This window comes from Lathyrus oleraceus, chromosome 7, assembly GCF_024323335.1.
Source record: "Lathyrus oleraceus cultivar Zhongwan6 chromosome 7, CAAS_Psat_ZW6_1.0, whole genome shotgun sequence".
NCBI lineage: Eukaryota > Viridiplantae > Streptophyta > Magnoliopsida > Fabales > Fabaceae > Lathyrus > Lathyrus oleraceus.
Genome location: NC_066585.1, coordinates 541,643,877 through 541,664,192, shown reverse-complemented (window position 1 = coordinate 541,664,192; position 20,316 = coordinate 541,643,877). Strand labels below are relative to the sequence as shown.

Sequence of the window (20,316 nt, the reverse complement as noted above, 5' to 3'; positions counted from 1 at the left end):
ATCGGTTGGAATCGTCTTGTTCAGAAGGCAGAAAGCACGGAGAGTCTGAGGACATATGGGGTGTAACCGAGTTGGAACTCGGGGAGATCACGAGTTTCACATTGCCATTAGGATAGATTTTTCCTTTTGTGCGCAATTACCTCTTTTCAGGAATTGCTTCCTTTGTATTGCTCGATTTGAGCCACACACTTTTTCAAATCAATAAAATGCATATTCAGTCAAATAATTTTGTTTTTTGTTTTCATTACCGCTTTGATTGCAAAAACATCCAGATATTTTTGATAAAGAATCTTGCATTTTAAGACATACAGGTTCCTTCCAATGCATGTTTATAAGATTGAAAGCTTGAAATCTTATTTGGAAGGTTGGGTGACCCAAGTGTTGAAATCTTGACACGCCTGGGGCACGGTTTTATCTAACGGTCTGTTTTGCAGGAACTGTTAGGTACTTTTTCACTCACTTGCAGGTTATGGTGTGGAAGCTTTGTCACAGATCCCCAGAGAGTTCGCTCAGGAACTAATATATGAAAGAATGACGAAGACGTTGCGACGTACGACGATCCTTGATGGTAATCAAGAAGACTCTTCAAAGTCGGAAGACTTGAAAGTATGCGATTCCCCGCAGAGTCCGATCAGGGACGAGTGTATGAAGCAAGGACGGAGAGACGACGAGACGTCCGACGACCTTTGGAATTAATCAAGAAGACTCTTCAAAGTCGGAAGATTGGAATTTCTGTATAAAACCCAGGAGTACGTCTCTCGTCGGGCGCGGAGCGACTTGGAATGCAAGATGATGGAGCAGAAAAGGTCCAGACGAGTCTGGAAATTCCCCAAAAGTGGAAAGCTGATGCGAGGCTGGAAGGTAGATACCGTGGTTCGACGAGTCGACGGGTGTTCTGTACCAACTTTTCTCATTTCCTCAGCTAAGTCCTCAAGCAGAGTTATAGGACTAGCTCCCCAGCAGATTCAAGGTCTGTGGACCTCTCCAGCCGAGTCAAGATGGTTATACCCGGCAGGTTTACAACGGTGTTTCCTCAGCAGCCAGGTCAGAAGGTTGTTATTCCCCGAGTGGAGCGGGTTTCAATGAAATATATCTCCAGCAATTCCCCGAGTGGAGCGGGTTTTTTCAATGACATATCTCTCCAACAGTGTTCATTCTACCAGTGGATTGAACGAGTTTTCGTAGCAGACGAATATCTGCATCCCTAGCCGAGGGTATCCTACATGTGGATTGATTGGGTCCTCCCCAGCGGAGTAGTTGTCGTTCCCCTAGCAGGGTCTGGATGGTATTCCCCCAGCAGGTTGAAGATTGCTCATTTCCCCAGCGGGAGTATCTGTGAGGGTTCCCAAAGCAGAGTTGGGATCTATATCCCCAGCAAGTCAAAGACTGTGGTATTCCCACAGAGTGCAGTGAAGGATCTGTATCCCCAGCATGTCCTCGAGAGGGTGGGGTGCAAAGGAGGTATTCCCCAGCATGTCCTCGAGAGGGTTGGGTGCAAAGGATCTGTATCCCCAGCAAGGGTTGTCTATTTCCTAGCAGCAGTGCTATCCCCGGCAGGGTGGAAATCGGAGCAGTGACGAGTTCCTCAGCAGAGAGTCTCGTTTTCCCTAGAAAATTCCCTTGAGGGGGATATTTTTATGCATTCATCATGTAGAATAAGCATTGCATATTGCATAGAAAAATAAATAATCGCGTAGCATTTCCATAATTATGGAGCATTACGCAGAAGAAATCAAGCATGCATCATTGCAAACGTCAGCTAGTCTCAAGCCGTGGTTACTGTTTGAGAGGTATTTTGCCAGAAAATGAAAGTGTTACTCCGAGTAGTATAGCCTCATGATTGGATCACAGGTATTGTCCCAGTGGTACGACACTGGAGAAGACTCCTTCCGTCGGACGGAGATGGAAAAGGGATGTATTCAACGCAACCCAAACTGTGGTTACCGCTTGAAGATTTGGGGTTCACCAAAGGTGAAGATGTTACTCTGAGGAGATTAGCATCACAACGTCAGATCAGCAATGTTCTCCAGTAGTGCGATATTGGAGGAAATGTTCCCGTCGGACAGAGATGGGGATACAGTCAGAAGACGTTACGCGATCAGCGCGATTCAAGCCGTGATTACCGCTTGAGGTTTGGTTTTGTCTGACAGCGAAGACGATGCTCCGAGGAGTTCAGCATTGTGAGTTTGGAACCACCGTTTCTTCCCAGACATCAGTAAGTGTTTGGTCGATCATTGTTTGATGTCTGTCCGCATCATTGTTTGATGTCTGTCCGCATCATTGTTTGATGTCTGTCCGCATCATTGTTTGATGTCTGTCTGCATCATTGTTTGATGTCTGTCCGCATCATTGTTTGATGTCTGTCCGCATCATTGTTTGATGTCTGTCCGCATCATTGTTTGATGTTTGTCCGCATCATTGTTTGATGTCTGTCCGCATCATTGTTTGATGTCTGTCCGCATCATTGTTTGATGTCTGTCCGCATCATTGTTTGATGTCTGTCCGCATCATTGTTTGATGTCTGTCCGCATCATTGTTTGATGTCTGTCCGCATCATTGTTTGATGTTTGTCCGCATCATTGTTTGATGTCTGTCCGCATCATTGTTTGATGTCTGTCCGCATCATTGTTTGATGTCTGTCCGCATCATTGTTTGATGTCATGTCAACATCATTGTTCGGTGCCTGTAAACATCGAGTTTCCTCCCGGTCATTGGTTAATGTCTGGTCGAGCTTTTTTTGGTGTCAGTAAACATCATCGTCCGATGTTCAGTAAACGTCGAGTTTCTTCCCAGTCATCAGTCAGTGTCTGGTTGAAGGTGTACCCTCTGACGTGTTGCCCTTAGAGTGGTGATTAGTGAAGTTTCCGACTATCAGGTTGAAGCACTTATGGTATTCAGGCCAGTTTTTCGGAGTTCAGACCGAAGTGGTTTTCGGACCAGGTAGAAGAAGAGAAAATTTTCGGGGTTCAAGAAAAGCAAAAAAGGAATGAGAATCCCGAGTGGATGTGGTGTTCAGACCATGGTTATCCCTGTGTTACCATTTATTTTGGTATCCAGGTCGACAAGTTCAGAGTTTGTTTCTTCGCCGATGCTGACAGGCGTTGTTAATTATTATCCCATCAGAGTGCAAATTGTTCGTCTGTTCTTGGTATTCAATCACTCTTCATCCTGATCATCCGAAAGCCGAGGCTATTTCGTATCGACAGGTTCACAGTGGATTGAATAGGGGCAGCTGTAACACCTCAAAATTTGCCCTCCTCTCTTGGGACTAGCATTAACATATTGCATATCATTTTAGGGCATTAGGCATCTCATATTGCATAACATGTGGTTACATGGTGCAAGTCATCTTCCCAAGTCTTAATCAGGAGGTGAGGAAGTCAAGGTGCAAGCCTAGGGTTATTGACTGATCATGGGCCATCTGAGGATGGGGCTGTGGATTAGGGTTTCATGATTCTCAAGGGATATTGGTCTTCATATTGATTGAATTGATACATCATCATCATGGTTGGTGTCATCAGGAGATTGAAGCAGATTCTTTGAGATTAGGGTTTTGACCACTGGTCAACCCTAATCAGTTGTATTGGGCCAGTCAGGGCTGGATCAGGAGATGAGGTTTCTGATGATTATGGGGTTCATTTTGTGATTATATTGTGCTTATTGAGACTAGGGTATCACCCTTGAGCCATTTCAGTTGGAAATTGGGGCTCAGATTGATCAATGCATTGCCAAATTCATCTATCAGATGAAAAGTCAACTGTGGTCAACTGTACATGATCTGGTGGATTTGGAGGTGGAAACAAGTTAGACACACTTCATTCATGTTGGAACAAGTGTTGAATGACATTGCAAAGCTTAAGAATGAAGAAAATCAAGTCAGGACAAAAACTGCCAAAAATAGCAGGTGACTGGTAACTGAAGTTTCCAAAAATGGAAAGTTTTTGACCTCAAAAACAGAAGTCCAAGGAAGCTTCGAATGAAAAATTGTTCAACATGACAGTTGTAGATCTTGCTCTCACCTTTCCAAAAAGTCCAAGAACTTGAAAATCCAATGTACGGTTTGCAAAATATGGCTCAGTGAATTTCAGAAAAGATCCGTAATCAGGAGGCCATAACTACCACATACTTTGTCCAAATTGCAAGTTCTTTATATGCACAAACTCCATTTGACATGTACTTTGAGGGTGCATAATTGGATTTTCCCAAAAATGGCCAAGGCAAAAAGTCACTTTTCAACTGGACAGCTGAATTGGACCAGGGGCAAAATTGTCCAAATGTCAAAATAATTGGAATTTTTGAATGGGACTTTTTCCAACACCTCAGGAATGGCATTTAGAATGTGTTTGAATTTTCATTTCATGCATAAGGCTTTTAATTTGGATTTTGTCTTGAAAAATGGAAATGACAAAAATGGACCAAATGCATACACATGGTGAATTTGAGAATGGAGCAACCAATGAGCATGAAACAAGTTTCTACAGTTCACATATGATATTTAGGAGGTGTATGTGCTGTCACTGAGGTGGCATGAGCTGTCTAAAGGAATTGACCATTTTGCCCTCACTTACAAAATTACCATTTCACTTAACATGTCAAAATTGCTAATTAGGTGGATTAAGCTTGGATTAAGTGCACATATATATTCATAATCATTGGTTAATCATAACAGAAAATCATTCATCCCAAGGTTGGATCTGAAAACCTCTCACATTCTCTCAAATTCATCAAAATCTCAAGAACACCATAAACACAAAACTTCATCAAATCTCAACCAATTTTCGAGATTCTTTTTGCATTCATCTCCTCTCATCAATATCTCAATCTGTTTTGGAAGTTTGGAAGGAAAAGGTTTGTAATCGCGGCTGTCCAAAAGTGCATCATCAATGGTGAAACTCGAATTCGGACGCTAGAAGCTACCTGGACTTGAAGTAAGCGCATCAAACATCTTCATTATCATCCTTGTTCATCTGTTTGTGGAAATAGAGTCTCAAGAACAACAATTTCGGCGCTGCAATTTCCAGGTGAGTGAAATTCGATCGTCACGATTCTCTTAATGCTTATGTGCGTTTGAAAGATCATGATACGTAGGTTATGGTGATACCTTTAGTTTTGATTATGATGAACTGTAGTGTGCGAAATCTAGATTTGAAAGTATGTTGCCAAACCTTTAATCGTCCGATCCGTAGGATATAGTGAGTGTTAGAGGAAATAGGTAGCATATTCGTCGTGTACGTCGCGAGAGGAAGAGAACGGTTATTCATTTGTGAGATTTGGTTGAGTTTTGAGCGAAACCGATGCCGCCGTTGATGAACATGTGAAGACGCGCGAGAGAGACGATGCATTTCCTGGAAAAAAGCCATTTGATCCGTGTTTTCTGTTTGAAATTTTGAATCCGCCGTTTCCCGCGCCACTGTTCATGATATTACCATTATGCCATTAATGAATCTTATTTAATTATATTAGTTCAATTAATTCTTAAAAAATTACAAACACTTTAAAAAATTCATAAAAAATAGTAAAAAATTCCTAAAAATATGGAGATTTTTTCCTTGACTTTGTTGACTTATGTAGATGATTTTTGACCTATTGGTCAAAGTTGTGCATGGCAAATATTTTATTTGGCATAGGCTTTTCTAATGTATGTCACATTTTGATACATTTTGGCAATTTGATCATGAAATACTCATATCATAAAATAAATGGCTGAAAATTTTTGTGATGATTGTGGACTCATTGATGCTCATTTATATGTAAATTTCATGCATTTTTGATACCTGGTCAATGAGCAGCAAATTCTGGAACTTAGGTGTGACAATTTGTGTCACACCTCTTGATGTCAACTTGTGGAATTTAATTGATTGACCTATACATGTTAGAATTGAATGAAATTTTTCATGGTGAATTGTTGACATGTTAGGATGCTTGGTGAATTTTTGTAGAATTTTTCACTGCCTTTTCTAATTGATCATGATTTTTCATTTCTGGTGATTGAATTTGCAAGTCCATGTGACCTAGGTTGGTAGAATGATTGAGAAATGCTCATGTTGTATTGTATGGCCATGAAATTTGGTATGAATGTTGTAGACACATGTTAGGACCTCCCTGTTTTGGTCCCATCCATTTCTATTTTGTTTTCAATGAGATGTGAATTTTTGAAGTGGAAGCATGTATTGATGTTGTGATTTGGAGCCTATAATTGTGACTGTTTTTGTTGATTTTCATTGACATGGTTCCATTTGCCTAAATGAGCTCAAATTTGACATGGTAGACCTTGATTAGGCCCTGTTTAGGTGTAATTAATTTGAGAATTTTTGGATTTATTGTGATGTGGATTTGAATGCAATAGTTCTGCTTGTATGCTTGGTGCTTCATTTGAACTAGTTTGCCTTATTTTGTGCATAGCATGAGCATAATGAATGATATAAACATGAGACCAATGATGTTTGTTCTTGTTTGATGTTAATTTGATGTTGGTTGATGAATACCTTGCTGTTTTAGATTTTTTCTTGCTTTTGGACCCTAGGCTTGGCCTAGTGGTCTAGTTGCTAATGTTTGCTTGATGTTTCAGGATCAAACGCATAATGCACATGGAGAATGATCCAAATCAATTTTAATTGATGTTGTTGATGTTTGTACACTAACATAACATTGTTTTGTAGGTGGTAAAGCTTAGGCTTAAGCTTTGAGCTTGCCTTGTGTTGTGTATTGCTTTGTATAGTTTGATTGATTGAACACTTGCTGTTTGGTTTTGTCTGTCTGAGTACTAACTGTGTTGGATTGTTTCCAGGTACTTTAGTTGCTCAGTTCCTTGTGAACTTTTGCTTTGCGTTGCTTAAGCAACTTGCATTGAGGTAAGTCCTCTTGACTTCATGTAGTCTGGAGACCCGGCTGTTACCGGGCCGGGCAAATTGTCTGAAGTCCTCCTTAAGAGGCAATGATTGTGTATGTTTATTTTTCAAGCCCAAGCAGGAAAAGTCCTTCAAGTAAGGCAATTGGTGGAAGGTAGGGACAAGCAACCTGTCCCCCACTATTCAGTGAGTCATCTCCTTGCTCCCATTACATGGTTGTAGCATTGAGATCAAAAGCCCAAGATCTGTTGTGTCAGAGTCATCGAGTATAGAAGGGTTCCCCTATTCTGGACCCATGCTCATTTGTCAGCTCTCCCTGGTTAGGGATAAGAGCTGTGAGGTCTGATCCTCACTTCATCCTTTCATCTGCTTCACCTTAGCCTCGTAATGGCAAGGTTAAGAGCAAATCCAGCCCATACAGACGACTCGCTTCGGCAGTCAAACCTATTGATTGAGCCCCCTTGTTTGGCTATAGTGCGTGTTATGTGGATATCTGATTGACATGCTTGTTTGAGATGCCTGTTCTCATTTGATGTATGATATGATTGTATGCTTGTGTGCTAGCTTCTTTCCTGGTTAGGTTAGTTTGCTTATGCAAGTAGGACAGAAAACCGAACTTAGGGTAAACGATGCATGACAACATTAGGCTCGAGTCTCAGCTCCCTAGTCGCGTGTCTTTCCCCGGTTTCTGGTTAGCAATTTAGTCCCTTTCAGGGGAACTACATCGCCCTGATCCTCGTTCCAGACGAGGTATGTAGGCAGGTGGTCGTGCGAGACCACTCCGGGCAACCTTTTTCTTTTTTGCGTGTGTTTGTTTGTTATCTGATTGTGTTTGGTTCGGATGCCGACGTAAGCCCAGTGATTGGCTGTCGGGCTCCACGTTTGCCCTTTTGAGTGTGTTCTGGTTCGGATGCCGACGTAATTCCATCCAGTGGTTGTCGGGCTCCATGTTTGCCATCTATTTTATTGTTTTGTGTTGTTTGGCGTGCGTAAGCCGAACTACAGTGGCTTTGATTCTTGTTCCAGACAAGATATGTAGGCATAAGGTGCGATACCTTATCGAGCTCCCTTCTCTTAACCCCACCTGCGTTCCCCGTGTGTGTGTGTGATGTTTAGCAACCTTTTCTTTATTTTAGAACGTGGATCCCTAGGAGTACCTAGGACGTGAGGGGTGCTAATACCTTCCCCTTGCGTAACCGACTCCCGAACCTTTTCTCTCTGGTCGCGAGACCATGTCTTTCCAGGTTTCTCTGAGCGTTTCCTTTCCCTATCTTGGGATAAATAACGTTTAGTGGCGGCTCTGTGTGTTTTTATTTTTAGGCTCGCCGGTTGATTTTTCGCAGGATGCGACAGTGGGGCCCAAGATAAAGTATTGTTGTGTACAAGGAACAATGTATCACTGGATGGGGAACAAACAGTTCGAGATCAAAGAAGAATAGTATCTTGGATCCAAGAAAGAGATAGACTCTAAATCGAAGAGCAAGGTGGTGTTTAAACCCAAAAAGATTGAATTAAATGTTTGGGTGTGACCCAAACAACTCTCGATTGATAAGGTGGATTGTCGTTATATCGTCCTAAAAGGATGTACGAGGAGTCCAATGAGAAGTATAGTTGATCTCAAAAAGATAGTCTTGATTGATGAATAAAGAATGAATTCAACAAATAGGGTAGCAATATATAAGGTAGCTCGCGAAGAAACTGGGTTCTCCTACCTACGTATCCTTAAAGTGCAATAAGGAAATCAGAGCTTTCGTAGTTCAACCCACTAGGGCTGAAAGCAAGATGATTAAGGAGGCAAGAAGAGATGATTGATTGATTGAAAGAGTGGAATAGACTTAATAGTTATTGGATAAGAACCACACTAAAGTCTATGAGTAAATGTGGATACGATAAGCAACGGGTCAAACGTCCCGCATCCAAAGATATCCATAATGAGTGTAGGAAAGCTCTAGTCTCATTCCTTTTTTACTACTTAAGGCACGTGGCATGTAATTCTCATATTAACTTTCAAGTTGCTGGAGGAGAATATTGGTAATTGTTTCTTGTAATGATGAAGACCTTATCAATCGTTTGATTCGAATTGCACTAAAGACTATAAATGGAGGTGAATACAATGAGAAACTGGGTCATTTGTCCCGTACCCAAAGATATTCAGAATGGGGGTAAGAATTCTCCAGTCCCATTCCTTCTCCATTTCTTAAGGCTCGTGTCGTACAACTTGAATCATGATTGATAAGTTGTTGGTGTAGTCCTTTGCTTGTTGCATGATGCTTTATGAAGGGAGAGAGTTGTCAATCGTATGATTTGAATTGTGCTAAAGTCTATGAATAGGGGTGAATACGATGGGCAACTGGGTCAAGCGTCTCATACCCAAAGATACTCATAATGGGGGTAGGAATTCTTCAGTCCCATTCCTTCTATATTGCTTAAGGCTCATGCCACACAATTCTAACTTTGATTTAACAAACTCTTGAAGAACCACATTTGATGTGCCTTGTATGATCCACTGCATGGTATGACTGAGGATGCCTTGATTGAGAACTTGACTTGAGGCTTCGAACTCCACAGCTTACAGAAAAAATCTCATGAAGTGACCAAGGGTCTTTTGGCCACTCCATTTAGACTGTGGGATTATACAAGATCAAAGGATTTAGTTGATCAAATTTTTTTTGATCAACTTGAATCAATTTTTTGATTTGATTTTGAGAACTAGGTTACACCTAATCTAAAGGTTAGAATTAAATTCATAGGCTATTCCTAAGGGGAACATGCATTTGTTAATCAAAGACTTGTTTTAAAACTATTTAAAATTCCAAATCAAAATTAATCCTAAGGGAGCATGTATTTGTTTTGAAAGGAATAACTAAAAAAAATCCTAAAGTCAATAATTCAATTAATTGACCAAAAGAAATTTAATCAATTAATTGACCAAAAGAAATTTAATCAATTAATTAAATCAAGATACATGAGATTATGCAAGATATAAGGTCAAACTATCATGAAGAAAGCAAGCAAGCAAGAATTTATTCAAACTATTTTATCATGAATTATTAATTAAAGATTATAAAAAAATAAAGAAATTAAGATTAATTATAATTAAATCTAATCTAATCCTAATTAATCAAGAAAGTTAAAATCTTATTTTTATTGTCAAACTAGATTAACTCTAATATGAATTAAGGAAAAATTAGATCCTAAAAAATAATTGTGCTTGATAATTTTTATATAGAATATATAGGTTTATTTTTCTAAAACTTTACCAATTCAATCATGACTTGTGAATAATTGAATTAAATTAAGTGAAATGAAAGTAATATAACAATTAAACTAGATAAAGCTAAAGTAATAGTAAAGTTTAAAATATAGTAATTATATTAAGTAAAACAAAATAAGACTAATATAATAATTAATAAAGAAAAAAAAATTAAAATAGTAATTACTAAGCCATAAGAAATTGGCAACTCAGTTTGCTAACTTATGCTAGTAGCTAACATAACTAAAATAATAGTGAAATAGCAAAACGTAAAGTAGTATAGCATGATTGAAATGTATAGCAAGCATATAATATTATAATGAAAGTAAAACTTACCATAATAATCACATATAAAATTATATTATATATAGTACCTCTAATTTAGAAAGGTAAACTTATAACATGTAGCAGACTATCATGAATTACCATGTCTATTAAATACACATAACAAGATAAAGTGAAAATACATAAAACACTGAAACTAAATGAAATAGCGGAAAATATCAGCTTTTCACATGTTTCTGGTAACGGATAACGGAATCGAATTCGATAAGTTAATATATCATTAAAATCGGAATTTCACAAAGAAATCACACATATATTGCAAATTGTGAAACAAACTACGAATTATACAGAAAAAACGATAAAAATGGGTTAAAAATTCAATTAAATAATACGTCGATTCAGCTAGAATATGCACCGGAACGAAAAAATAATCACATATTCAGAATCGTGATGAAAAATCAATCCAAATGATATATTCACATGTTATTAATAATTAAGAAATAAAAAATCACTATTTCCAAGTTTATGTGACTAATGCAAAAAAAAAAAAGATTATCCAATAAGCAATTGTAAAACAGTAGCTTAAGTTAAATCAACCACCAAATATTCAATAATTAATGACAAGGATGTGGAAGAGATATAGGATTACCAACGGAGCAGAGATTTGCTCCGGTTAGTGCTGAAAATCGGAGCGCAGAAAAGAAATCCGAAAAACTTCAAGAATGAGTTTCTTTAATCCAATTAACTTTCAAGACTTGAAGATTACTTTTGATGATGAATGATGTAGAAGATAATATAGAATATAGAATATTGATGAACAAGCTTGAATTGATGAACTTTTGATGATGATTGTTGATGAAACTTGATAAACTTTAGATGATGATAATGTAAAAATTGTTTATGGATGATTTTTGATGATAATGCTTGAATTGTTGATTGATAATTGTTGATGATAATGTAGAAATTGTTGATGGCTAAGTTCCACCATTTTAGAACTTCAATGTGAAGTTCTAAATGCTGATGAAGATAAACTTTAGTGAGGGTGAGGGAAAAGATGAATATTGAGAGAGAGATTGAGAAGAAAAAGTGATGAAAAATAATGATTAATTGTGAATTTTCCAAGTTAGGTTAGTTAACCCCCCAAAATGTGAAAAATGACATGTTTATATAAACTTGGTAGGTGAATGGTCACCCTTGGATTGTGATCCAAGTAATTGGTTTATCAATGGTTAGAAATTAATTTAATCCTTAGTTGCGGATCACCAATTTCGACCATAGGATTAAATGTTAAGAGTGACTAGGATTGAGTGAAAAATATGGAAGTTGAGATTTGTGTTTGTTTGGAAGTTTTGTGTTAGTTTGGAAGTTATGGTAGTTAAGGATAATCAGGTAAATTGATGGCTTGTGGAGAAATAGGTAGTTAAGGGTAGTTAAAGACCAACGATATTGGAGTTTAGGAAAAATACCAAGTTAAGATGTAAGGCAAAGAGTCATTAGTAATTAACTTGAATTTTCATGCATTTGCCTTGATTTTTCAACCATTTTTGGGCTGAATTTTGAGTGGCTTAACCCATGATTTTTAGTACTTTTGAGAAGTGATATTTTCTAATAAATGAATGATATATTCCTTTCATTCAAACTTTGCCCTTTTCTTTGAATCCAAGCAAACCTCCAAATTAATTGATGATCGTTTCAATCTCTCCTGATAACCATGAATCTCAAATAAAGAGATGATCCCCACCACAAGTAATACAGGAAAGAAACCCGAATAATTATCAAATAATATCCACCTCGAAAATCCACTTAAACCGATTGAATCTATTATCATCAAACCTTTGACATAAATTTGTTAGCATATGCAAATGTCGATGAATGCATGATCAAATAGAAAGAAAGTACGTAAATGAACAAAACCATAAGCTAAGAGAGTTGAATAAAAAAAGTATGGCAAATTTTGGGGTATGACAGTTGCCCCTATTTAATCTTCTTGAACCTGAATATAAGAATTGCGGAATCTTTTCAGGTATTCAAGGTGGAAGAGGATTAAATACTAACGTATCCAAAAATTTGCCCGTTAAGAATGGATGTAACGTGATGAGAGTCTTGTGGTTTGCCAAGCAAAGGTTGAGATTTGGTTTAGTCAATAAAACTGGATTTGTTGGTTTTTCTTGTTCGCACGGTTTCATGTTATGCTTTATGAATGATATGCATGAGTGAAACGACGTGGTTTATGCATGATAATGATTTATGCAATGGTTAAGTCGTAACTCATATAGAGGACGGTGGGAATTTTGGGCTAGGAAAATGGTCATATAGACATGATTCTCCGACACCTATATTAATTTTGGGGTATGACAAACACATACAAGAAAGTGGGTGGTGGTGAATTTAAACCATCAATGCATGATCAAATAGAAAGAAAGTATGCAAAAATAAACAAAAACATAAGCTAGGAGAATTGAATAAAAAAAGTAGGGCAAATTTTGGGGTATGACAAACACATACAAGATTCAATTATACATATGGAAGATAAAACATAAGATGACTTATCTTCTTCACAATACTATCATATGAAGTCAAATTTGATATCAACGTTGATTCTTTTTCAACATCTTTAATTCAATGAAACTTTTAGAACTATCATATCATATGGTCATGTATCTTGAAAGATCTATCTTGATTTAAAAATACTAACACATGGTCTTCAAGTACTTATAAAACAATTAGTAATACTTAGATACACAATATCCTTTGTGTTCTCTTGGGTTAGATCACTTCCTCACCCATAGATATTCACCATAAGGAATACCATGATTTCTTATGTAATAAGCATTAGAAGTATGACCTTTTGCATTATAATAGAAATAAGTAGGTCTAAAAACATGATTCTATTTATTGACATAAAAGTCATTTCTATTATAAGGTCTTTTATGATGATTTACAACATGTACTTTCTTTGATTCCTTATTGTTGAATTTGTTAGTAGTTTTTACAAAGATAACATGACTTGTACTAGGGTTATCAAAATTAGAAAAGTCAAGTCCACGTTTATTACTTGAATATATTTGACTACGTAACACATTTTCTAAACCAAATTGACATTTTTCATATTTCTTGATCACTTGGCTTAATTCAACAATTTTAGATTCATGATCTTGACATTTTTTGCATGTAGAATTTTTGACTTTTTCTAATTTCACTTTTGTGTCATTAACCATATTTTCTAGTTTTAAAATAGCTTTCTTTTGTTTTTAGCGTTTTCTAAAATTTTTCAAAAACTTTTCATGTAATTCATGAAAAACATTATGTAATTCATCATATGAAGGTCTATCATCAATTTCATAATCACTAACCTCATGTTCTTTATCACTTAAATAATATGATGTCATCAATACTTTGTTTGCATGATCTTCATGTGTGACTTCTAAGGTATCCAAAATCTCTTTTGTTGTTTTACAATGAGATATATGAAAGAATTCATTCATACTTGGGCTAATTGAAGCATGCTCTTAGCCTTCTTGTCAAATAACACTTTCTTTATATCATTGTCATTTCAAGAACTTTTAAATTTAGGTGTAACAACACCATTAACAACACTCATGAGAATGAAAGGATCATTTTCAACAACATTCTAAATATCATCGTCTTGTGCCTCAAGATACGTTTGCATGCAAATTTTCCAAAAAGCATAATGTTCACAAAAAAAGTATGGAGGTTTGTTGTTACTACCACCATCTCTAAAAACCAAATTAGTGAAAGACATTTTTACCTAGATCTAGGAACGAGTTACATTAATCCGCTTTGATACCAATTGTAAGTATAGAGTGTGCAATCTTATAGGGGTGAATTATGTTTTAAAATGTTTTTAGAGATTTATGATATTTTTCTAGTTTTTTGAAACTTTCTGGGATTACGAACAATGAATGAATGATAAACACAAAAGTAAAATGCAACAAAAATAAAATGGCACAAAGAAATATACTAGTTCCCTTTTTCAATTAATGATACATCTAGTCCCCTCACACCCTTGTGAAAGATTTCCACTATTGTTAGATCTTTGTACAAGTCTTACACCAAAACTTCTCCCACAATCTTTTAACAATAACAAAGAAGCACGCCCCTTCCTTGGTTTTACAACACACCAACAACTATGGTGGACTTTGAATCACCCGGTTCAAAGAACGTTTTTCGACAAATAGAAATACAAATACAATCCTCCCTATTTGCAATCTCTTGTGATAAATACAACAGCTTTCTTACCGATATAAATCATCACACACTTGATGAAAATTACAACAAATTGTATGAAAATGAATATAGACAAGTTTGAATATTTTCCAATATCTTGAAAATTAAATCTTTTCTTTCAATGAACAATTCAAGAATATATAAACATTAAGTGTTCAATGATTTATGAAACTTTTTCTCTATGTATGAAAATTATGCACTAAAAATTTATAAGTCATTTTTGTATGAGCACTTGAAAAACCATAAGAACTGTTTTAAAATATTTTATGAAAGAGGTAAGTTTGGATATGAAACTTACTACTATTTATATGACACAATATACCTTTTGAAAATTTATGGTACCTTAAAGAAATATCAGAAATATCATACAATGATTAGAGAATGGATACCATGAAAAGAGGTAATGAAAATGTATGCCAAAGTTCATAAAAATTCATGATGCTTCAAAAACAATGGATTATTCTAAGCAAACAATAGATTGTTGCTTTTGTTGCAACGATAAAAAATTCAAAAATGAACGTGTGATAATCGAGTGGTATGGGGTGCAATTGATTGTTGCAAGCTTAGTTTTGAAAAGTTGTTTAGGCAGTAGCAACATGACAATCCATTGTTCAATATGATAATGGATTGTAGTAAAAATAAAGTTTGAAATTTTTTCTAAGTTAAATACATGCTTATGACAACCCAAAATATATGACAATAGATAGTTGTAAAAATAAACTTTGAATTTTTCTAAGTCAAAAACAAGTTTTTTTAATGATCAAAATACATAATTGTTTCTTGAGCACCTAAGATATATAAACATTGAGTTGCATATCACCTTAGATGAGAAATATGAACTAATTCCTTGATATACCATTTCTTAATCAAAATAAAACTTATGAAAATGAGTTCTTCAACCTTTGAGCATGATAAATTTGCACTAAAGAAACTTGACAAATCAAAGTATTTTTTTGACATTAAAGTTAAATGTCAAACAAACGGTTTCCTTCTTATGACTCAAACAAAGTATACCAGGGATATTTTATATAGGGCCAACATTGTCGGTACAAATGGGGTACACTCTCCTATGATCAGTCATCGCAAAGCAAGCAAGTTTAGATATAATGATATGCATAATTCCTTTTTGTAACACTAACAATATCTAAGTGTTAATAAAGCATGTCAATTCATGGCTAATCCTTTAGATAGTCATTGGAGCATAGTCAAAAGATTTTTGAGGTATTGGAATGACACATCCACCCACGGTCTAGATCAAACTAACTCAAGAGTTATTACAGCTTGAATCACTTCTATTTGAGCTAACAATTGAAAATCTTCCACCTACATGCTAAAACAAAACACATTGAACTTGACATCCATTTTATTCATGAAAGAGTTGTGTCAAACGTGCTCAAAATTCAACGTGTTCCAACTTCATTTCAACTTGCAGACATACTCACACTACAACAAACAAGACCTTAGACAGCGCTTTTTTTAGCCTTAGACAGCGCTTTAAAGCGCTGTCTAAACCTCCGCTGCTAAAGGTTTAGACAGCGCTTTTTTTAAATCTTAAAAGCGCTGTCTAAGCCCCCCCCTTAGACAGCGCTTTGGCCAAAAGCGCTTTATAAGACCCTCTTATTTTAAATTTTTTAGGTATACCTTAGACAGCGCTTTTGAAAAGCGCTGTCTAAGCCCCACCCCTTAGACAGCGCTTTGGCCAAAAGCGCTTTCTAAGACCCTCCTATTTTAATTTTTTAGGTATACCTTAGACAGCGCTTTTCAAAAAGCGCTGTCTAAGCCCCCCCCCCCTTAGACAGCGCTTTTGCCTAAAGCGCTTTCTAATCCCCCCCTTAGACAGCGCTTTTTACAAAAGCGCTGTCTAAGGTATACGAAAATTTTTGAAGCTTTTGTTTTAAACCACATTTTTTCCAGGTTTATAAACCAGAATTTCTACCTGTTTTCAACCAGATTTTGACAGACAATTATCACATTTTATATATGCCATTTTGGCCTTTTTTCTACCAATTTTTGGCTAACAAATATATATATACCAATTCAAACCAATTTTGCCTTAAATGTATCAAAATATATACAAATTTATGTACACATTTACAAGTCATTACATATACTACAAATGTACACATTAATTACACAAATTTATGAACAAACATTGAGCTCTAACATGAATTGACACCACTCCTCTTTGATTTCGTCCACTTGATCCTTTGTATAAAATGCACACTTGAATTCCTCAAAGTACTACATAATAATATAACATATTTTGAATTAATTCCAACTATTTAATTATATGAGATATGTGTAAATATAAAAATAACTCATAAGTTAGAAATACATACATCGGTGGGAATCTTTAATTGGCCCAAAGCAAGAGTATCTCGCATAAACCTCAACATGAAATACCCGCAATCTATTTGATTACGTTGTTGAGGACACTACATATGAAAAAAAAATATGGATTATAAATCCTAAGTTTTATCAAGTGTCATCACTAATATAATAAAAAATGTGGTAATTAAAAATATACCGCCACTTTAATCCATGTAATGGAGTTGGCGCCCCTCCTTGAGGTTTGGATAACTCGTTGGGCCCGAAAAGCTTGTAGGACGCTAATAAAATAAAAATGAAGCAATTAGAACAATTCACATAAACTAAGAAAAATTTTGAACATTCTCACTTACGTGTCAATTAGGACCTTCATATCCGGGTATGTTGTCCAATCATTTCCTAACGAGTCAAGATAATACACAATTTCTCGGATAGGATTGATTGCGAGCAACAACCAATGTCCACTGTAATGATTAGGCAAATGTTAGATGGTAACTTGGAAAATAATTATAATAGATGAATTTAGAATGAAATGCTAACCCGGTATTAAACGGTATAAAAAACAACTTCTCCGCATCTTTATTGTCCATGAGGATCCGAAGAACGTACTCCGTCACGGTATCCGGTCTATTTAAGATTAAAACTAAGTTGACGGTCGCGGGTGCTAAGAATCCGAATGACACGTCCAAACCATTGGGGCGCATCAATTTGTCATACAAAAACCTAATATAAAAACATCATTAACACCTCTTTTGAAACATAAAGTAAACCGGATTAACATAAAGTAAACATCATTAACATAAGTTGTTTAATTAATAAAACAAAGTAGACCGGATTTACCTAATATATGTATTGACAACGTTGACGCCGATTTCTTCATGACTAAAAACTTGCATGAAGTCTTCATTACCAATCATTTGGTCGTAATCAAAGCCGAAAATCCCTACCTCCATATGTAGGGTCCGAACACCTCCGGTCGGTATATCGGTCATCTCTAGAAATGTCCTGAGGCACGACCTATACTTGGTGGTAGTTTTTTTCCTAGCTACGATCTTCTTAGCACCAGAACTTTTTACCCGTGCGGAGGCGTTGCTAACCTCCTTTTTTTGTTGTGCGGAGGCATTGCTAACCTCATTTTCTTGAAGCTACATGTCATATAAATAGTTACATCAAATTAAGAATGTAACAACTTCCATGAATATATGTCATATAATTGTATATTACCTCTTTTCTTGAAACCGTGGACTCGGTATGTCGTGGAATCGCATTATCTTTTGATTTGGATTTTGTGGGAGTCTATTTAACATAACCAAGGAAAATATGTAAGTAAAATTTTAAGCATAAATTTTAAACTTTGAATATACACATTAAAGTTAACATAAGTTTTAAGCATACCTCATATCCTACGCATATGAGGTTTGTCGGCCATGCAACAAACGAACCTACTGCTTCGTGCACCGTTGTTGCATCCGAATCATCGCTAGGATATGGTAATGCTGCATTCGGCTCAACTGCAATATCAACTGATACCTTCAAACATCCAGCAGGGAGCTCTCTAGTGTGGAGTAATACTCCGCTAACGTTATGCACTTTTCCCTTGCCAACCATCCGATAGTATGGTGACGACAAATACAGCTGACAATGGGAAATGCCCTAAAACCAATAATAACAAGAAATCGTTAATGTGTATATATGTCAAATACATAATTTAAGCAAATAGTTCAATTTAAGACAATTATATGTAATTACCTCTGGAATGTTCGGCTGAAAGGTACAGTTGATACTGTTTTTGTCCGAAGCATCTCTGTATACTGTTGAGGCGCTAGCCTCTCTTTCTCTCCTCAATGCATCAAGCTCAGCTTGCATGGCTTCCAATCTTGCATGAAGCTCCCGATTACTAGGAGCCTTTCCTTTTTTAATACTCAGGGAGGTCGGAGTGACTCCAAATCCCTTACCCCTCACCCGACCAGAATACTCAGGGACATCTAATGCCCGACTAAGTATGCCCTTAGTATCATCGGGAGATAAAGACTGAGATAGCTCCTCCTGAAAAATCAGATGAATACCGTATACTTGTCAAATATTTGTGTATAAAAATGTTATTCAATTAATGAAAAAATGTTATACTTACACATTTCTGGTATACGTGTAAAACTTCTTCTTGAGGAACTCCAGATTTGCCCACACGGGCTTCCTTCCACAAAACATGTGCAGGAAGAGATGTTTCTGAACTTTCCTCCTTCTGCAGCTACACATTAAGTCATACAATTTGATCAGATAAAACTAATATATGATGAACAAATTTGTTATCGCAATTTATAAATACTTACCATGGATTGTTCTAAGCGTCCATATCCGACACGTCCTTTTCGGTACGGATATGCGGGACTTGATGCTCTTTCCCGATTTGTAGCACTTATTCTTTGAAAAACCGGGTCTTGTCTTTTGGATTTGAAAGCTTCCCATTCTTCAGCCGATATCAAACTTTCATATTTTTTAGGAAGCTCCGCATCCACAAAATTACCATCCGCATCCTTAAGGAACTTGGATGATAAAAATGTCTGAAACCCTCTTAGAAGCTTTCCGGCCAATTTCATACAAAAACCTCTTCTTTCTTCTTCGATGTTAAAACATCGCTAAGAAAAACATACAGATTGATAGTTAGTATCGGTAATTGAAAAAACATAATTGATACCGTATAATTAAGGGCCAAATGATTGTACCTTTATCTCACTCCAAATTTTTTCTTTGGATTCATTCAGCTCTTTGTTTCTCCAATCATCACATGTAATGGGAATTTCATTCCTTACTAGTGCACCGATAAAACTAGTTAAGGTATGCCCATTAGGTTCTATAAGCTGTCCCTGGTTGTTCCAATAGACATCTAGTATGATGCCTCGAGATCTTCCTTGGACCACCCTTCTCATTACTGTGATGCCTCTTCGAATTTCTTCTTCCGCGGATACTTTTTTACTAACTTCCTCATGTTGGTCATCAGCCATGTCTAACCTGTAATAAACCAAGGAAACCATCAAATATCAAATATAACTTATAATCAAAGCAATTGAAAACAAAAAAATAAAGAAATCATGCATTATCAGATATAACTTATAATCAAAGCAATTGAAAACAAAAATATAATGAAATCATGCATTATCACATATAACTTATAATCAAAACAATTGAAAAAAATAAATAAAGAAACCATGGATAATTTACCTAAGTCACTAACATCTCTTTCTTTTCTTACCAATAGAGCACAACATTTTTTTTGTCTCATAGGTTCGATTAGGAAGAACATTATCATCCGGTAGCATTTCTCTCATAAGGGCCAACAACTCTGTGAAACTTTTA

The 20,316-nt window shown here is 36.2% G+C and overlaps 1 protein-coding gene across 1 annotated transcript in view; it reads right to left on the bottom strand.

Moving 5' to 3' along the window:
* Window positions 1–18,181, bottom strand: part of LOC127104895 (uncharacterized) — a 33,718-nt gene extending 15,537 nt beyond the window's left edge. The window contains exons 1-4 of the mRNA XM_051042036.1: window positions 17,803–18,181; window positions 17,503–17,685; window positions 17,316–17,426; window positions 17,194–17,243 (exon numbers count right to left, since the gene is read on the bottom strand). Of these exons, the coding sequence (XP_050897993.1) occupies window positions 17,194–17,243; window positions 17,316–17,426; window positions 17,503–17,685; window positions 17,803–17,954 (496 nt within the window). The 5' untranslated portion in view covers window positions 17,955–18,181. The remainder of the gene's footprint in view (window positions 1–17,193; window positions 17,244–17,315; window positions 17,427–17,502; window positions 17,686–17,802) is intronic.
* Window positions 18,182–20,316: the final 2,135 nt, after the last annotated feature.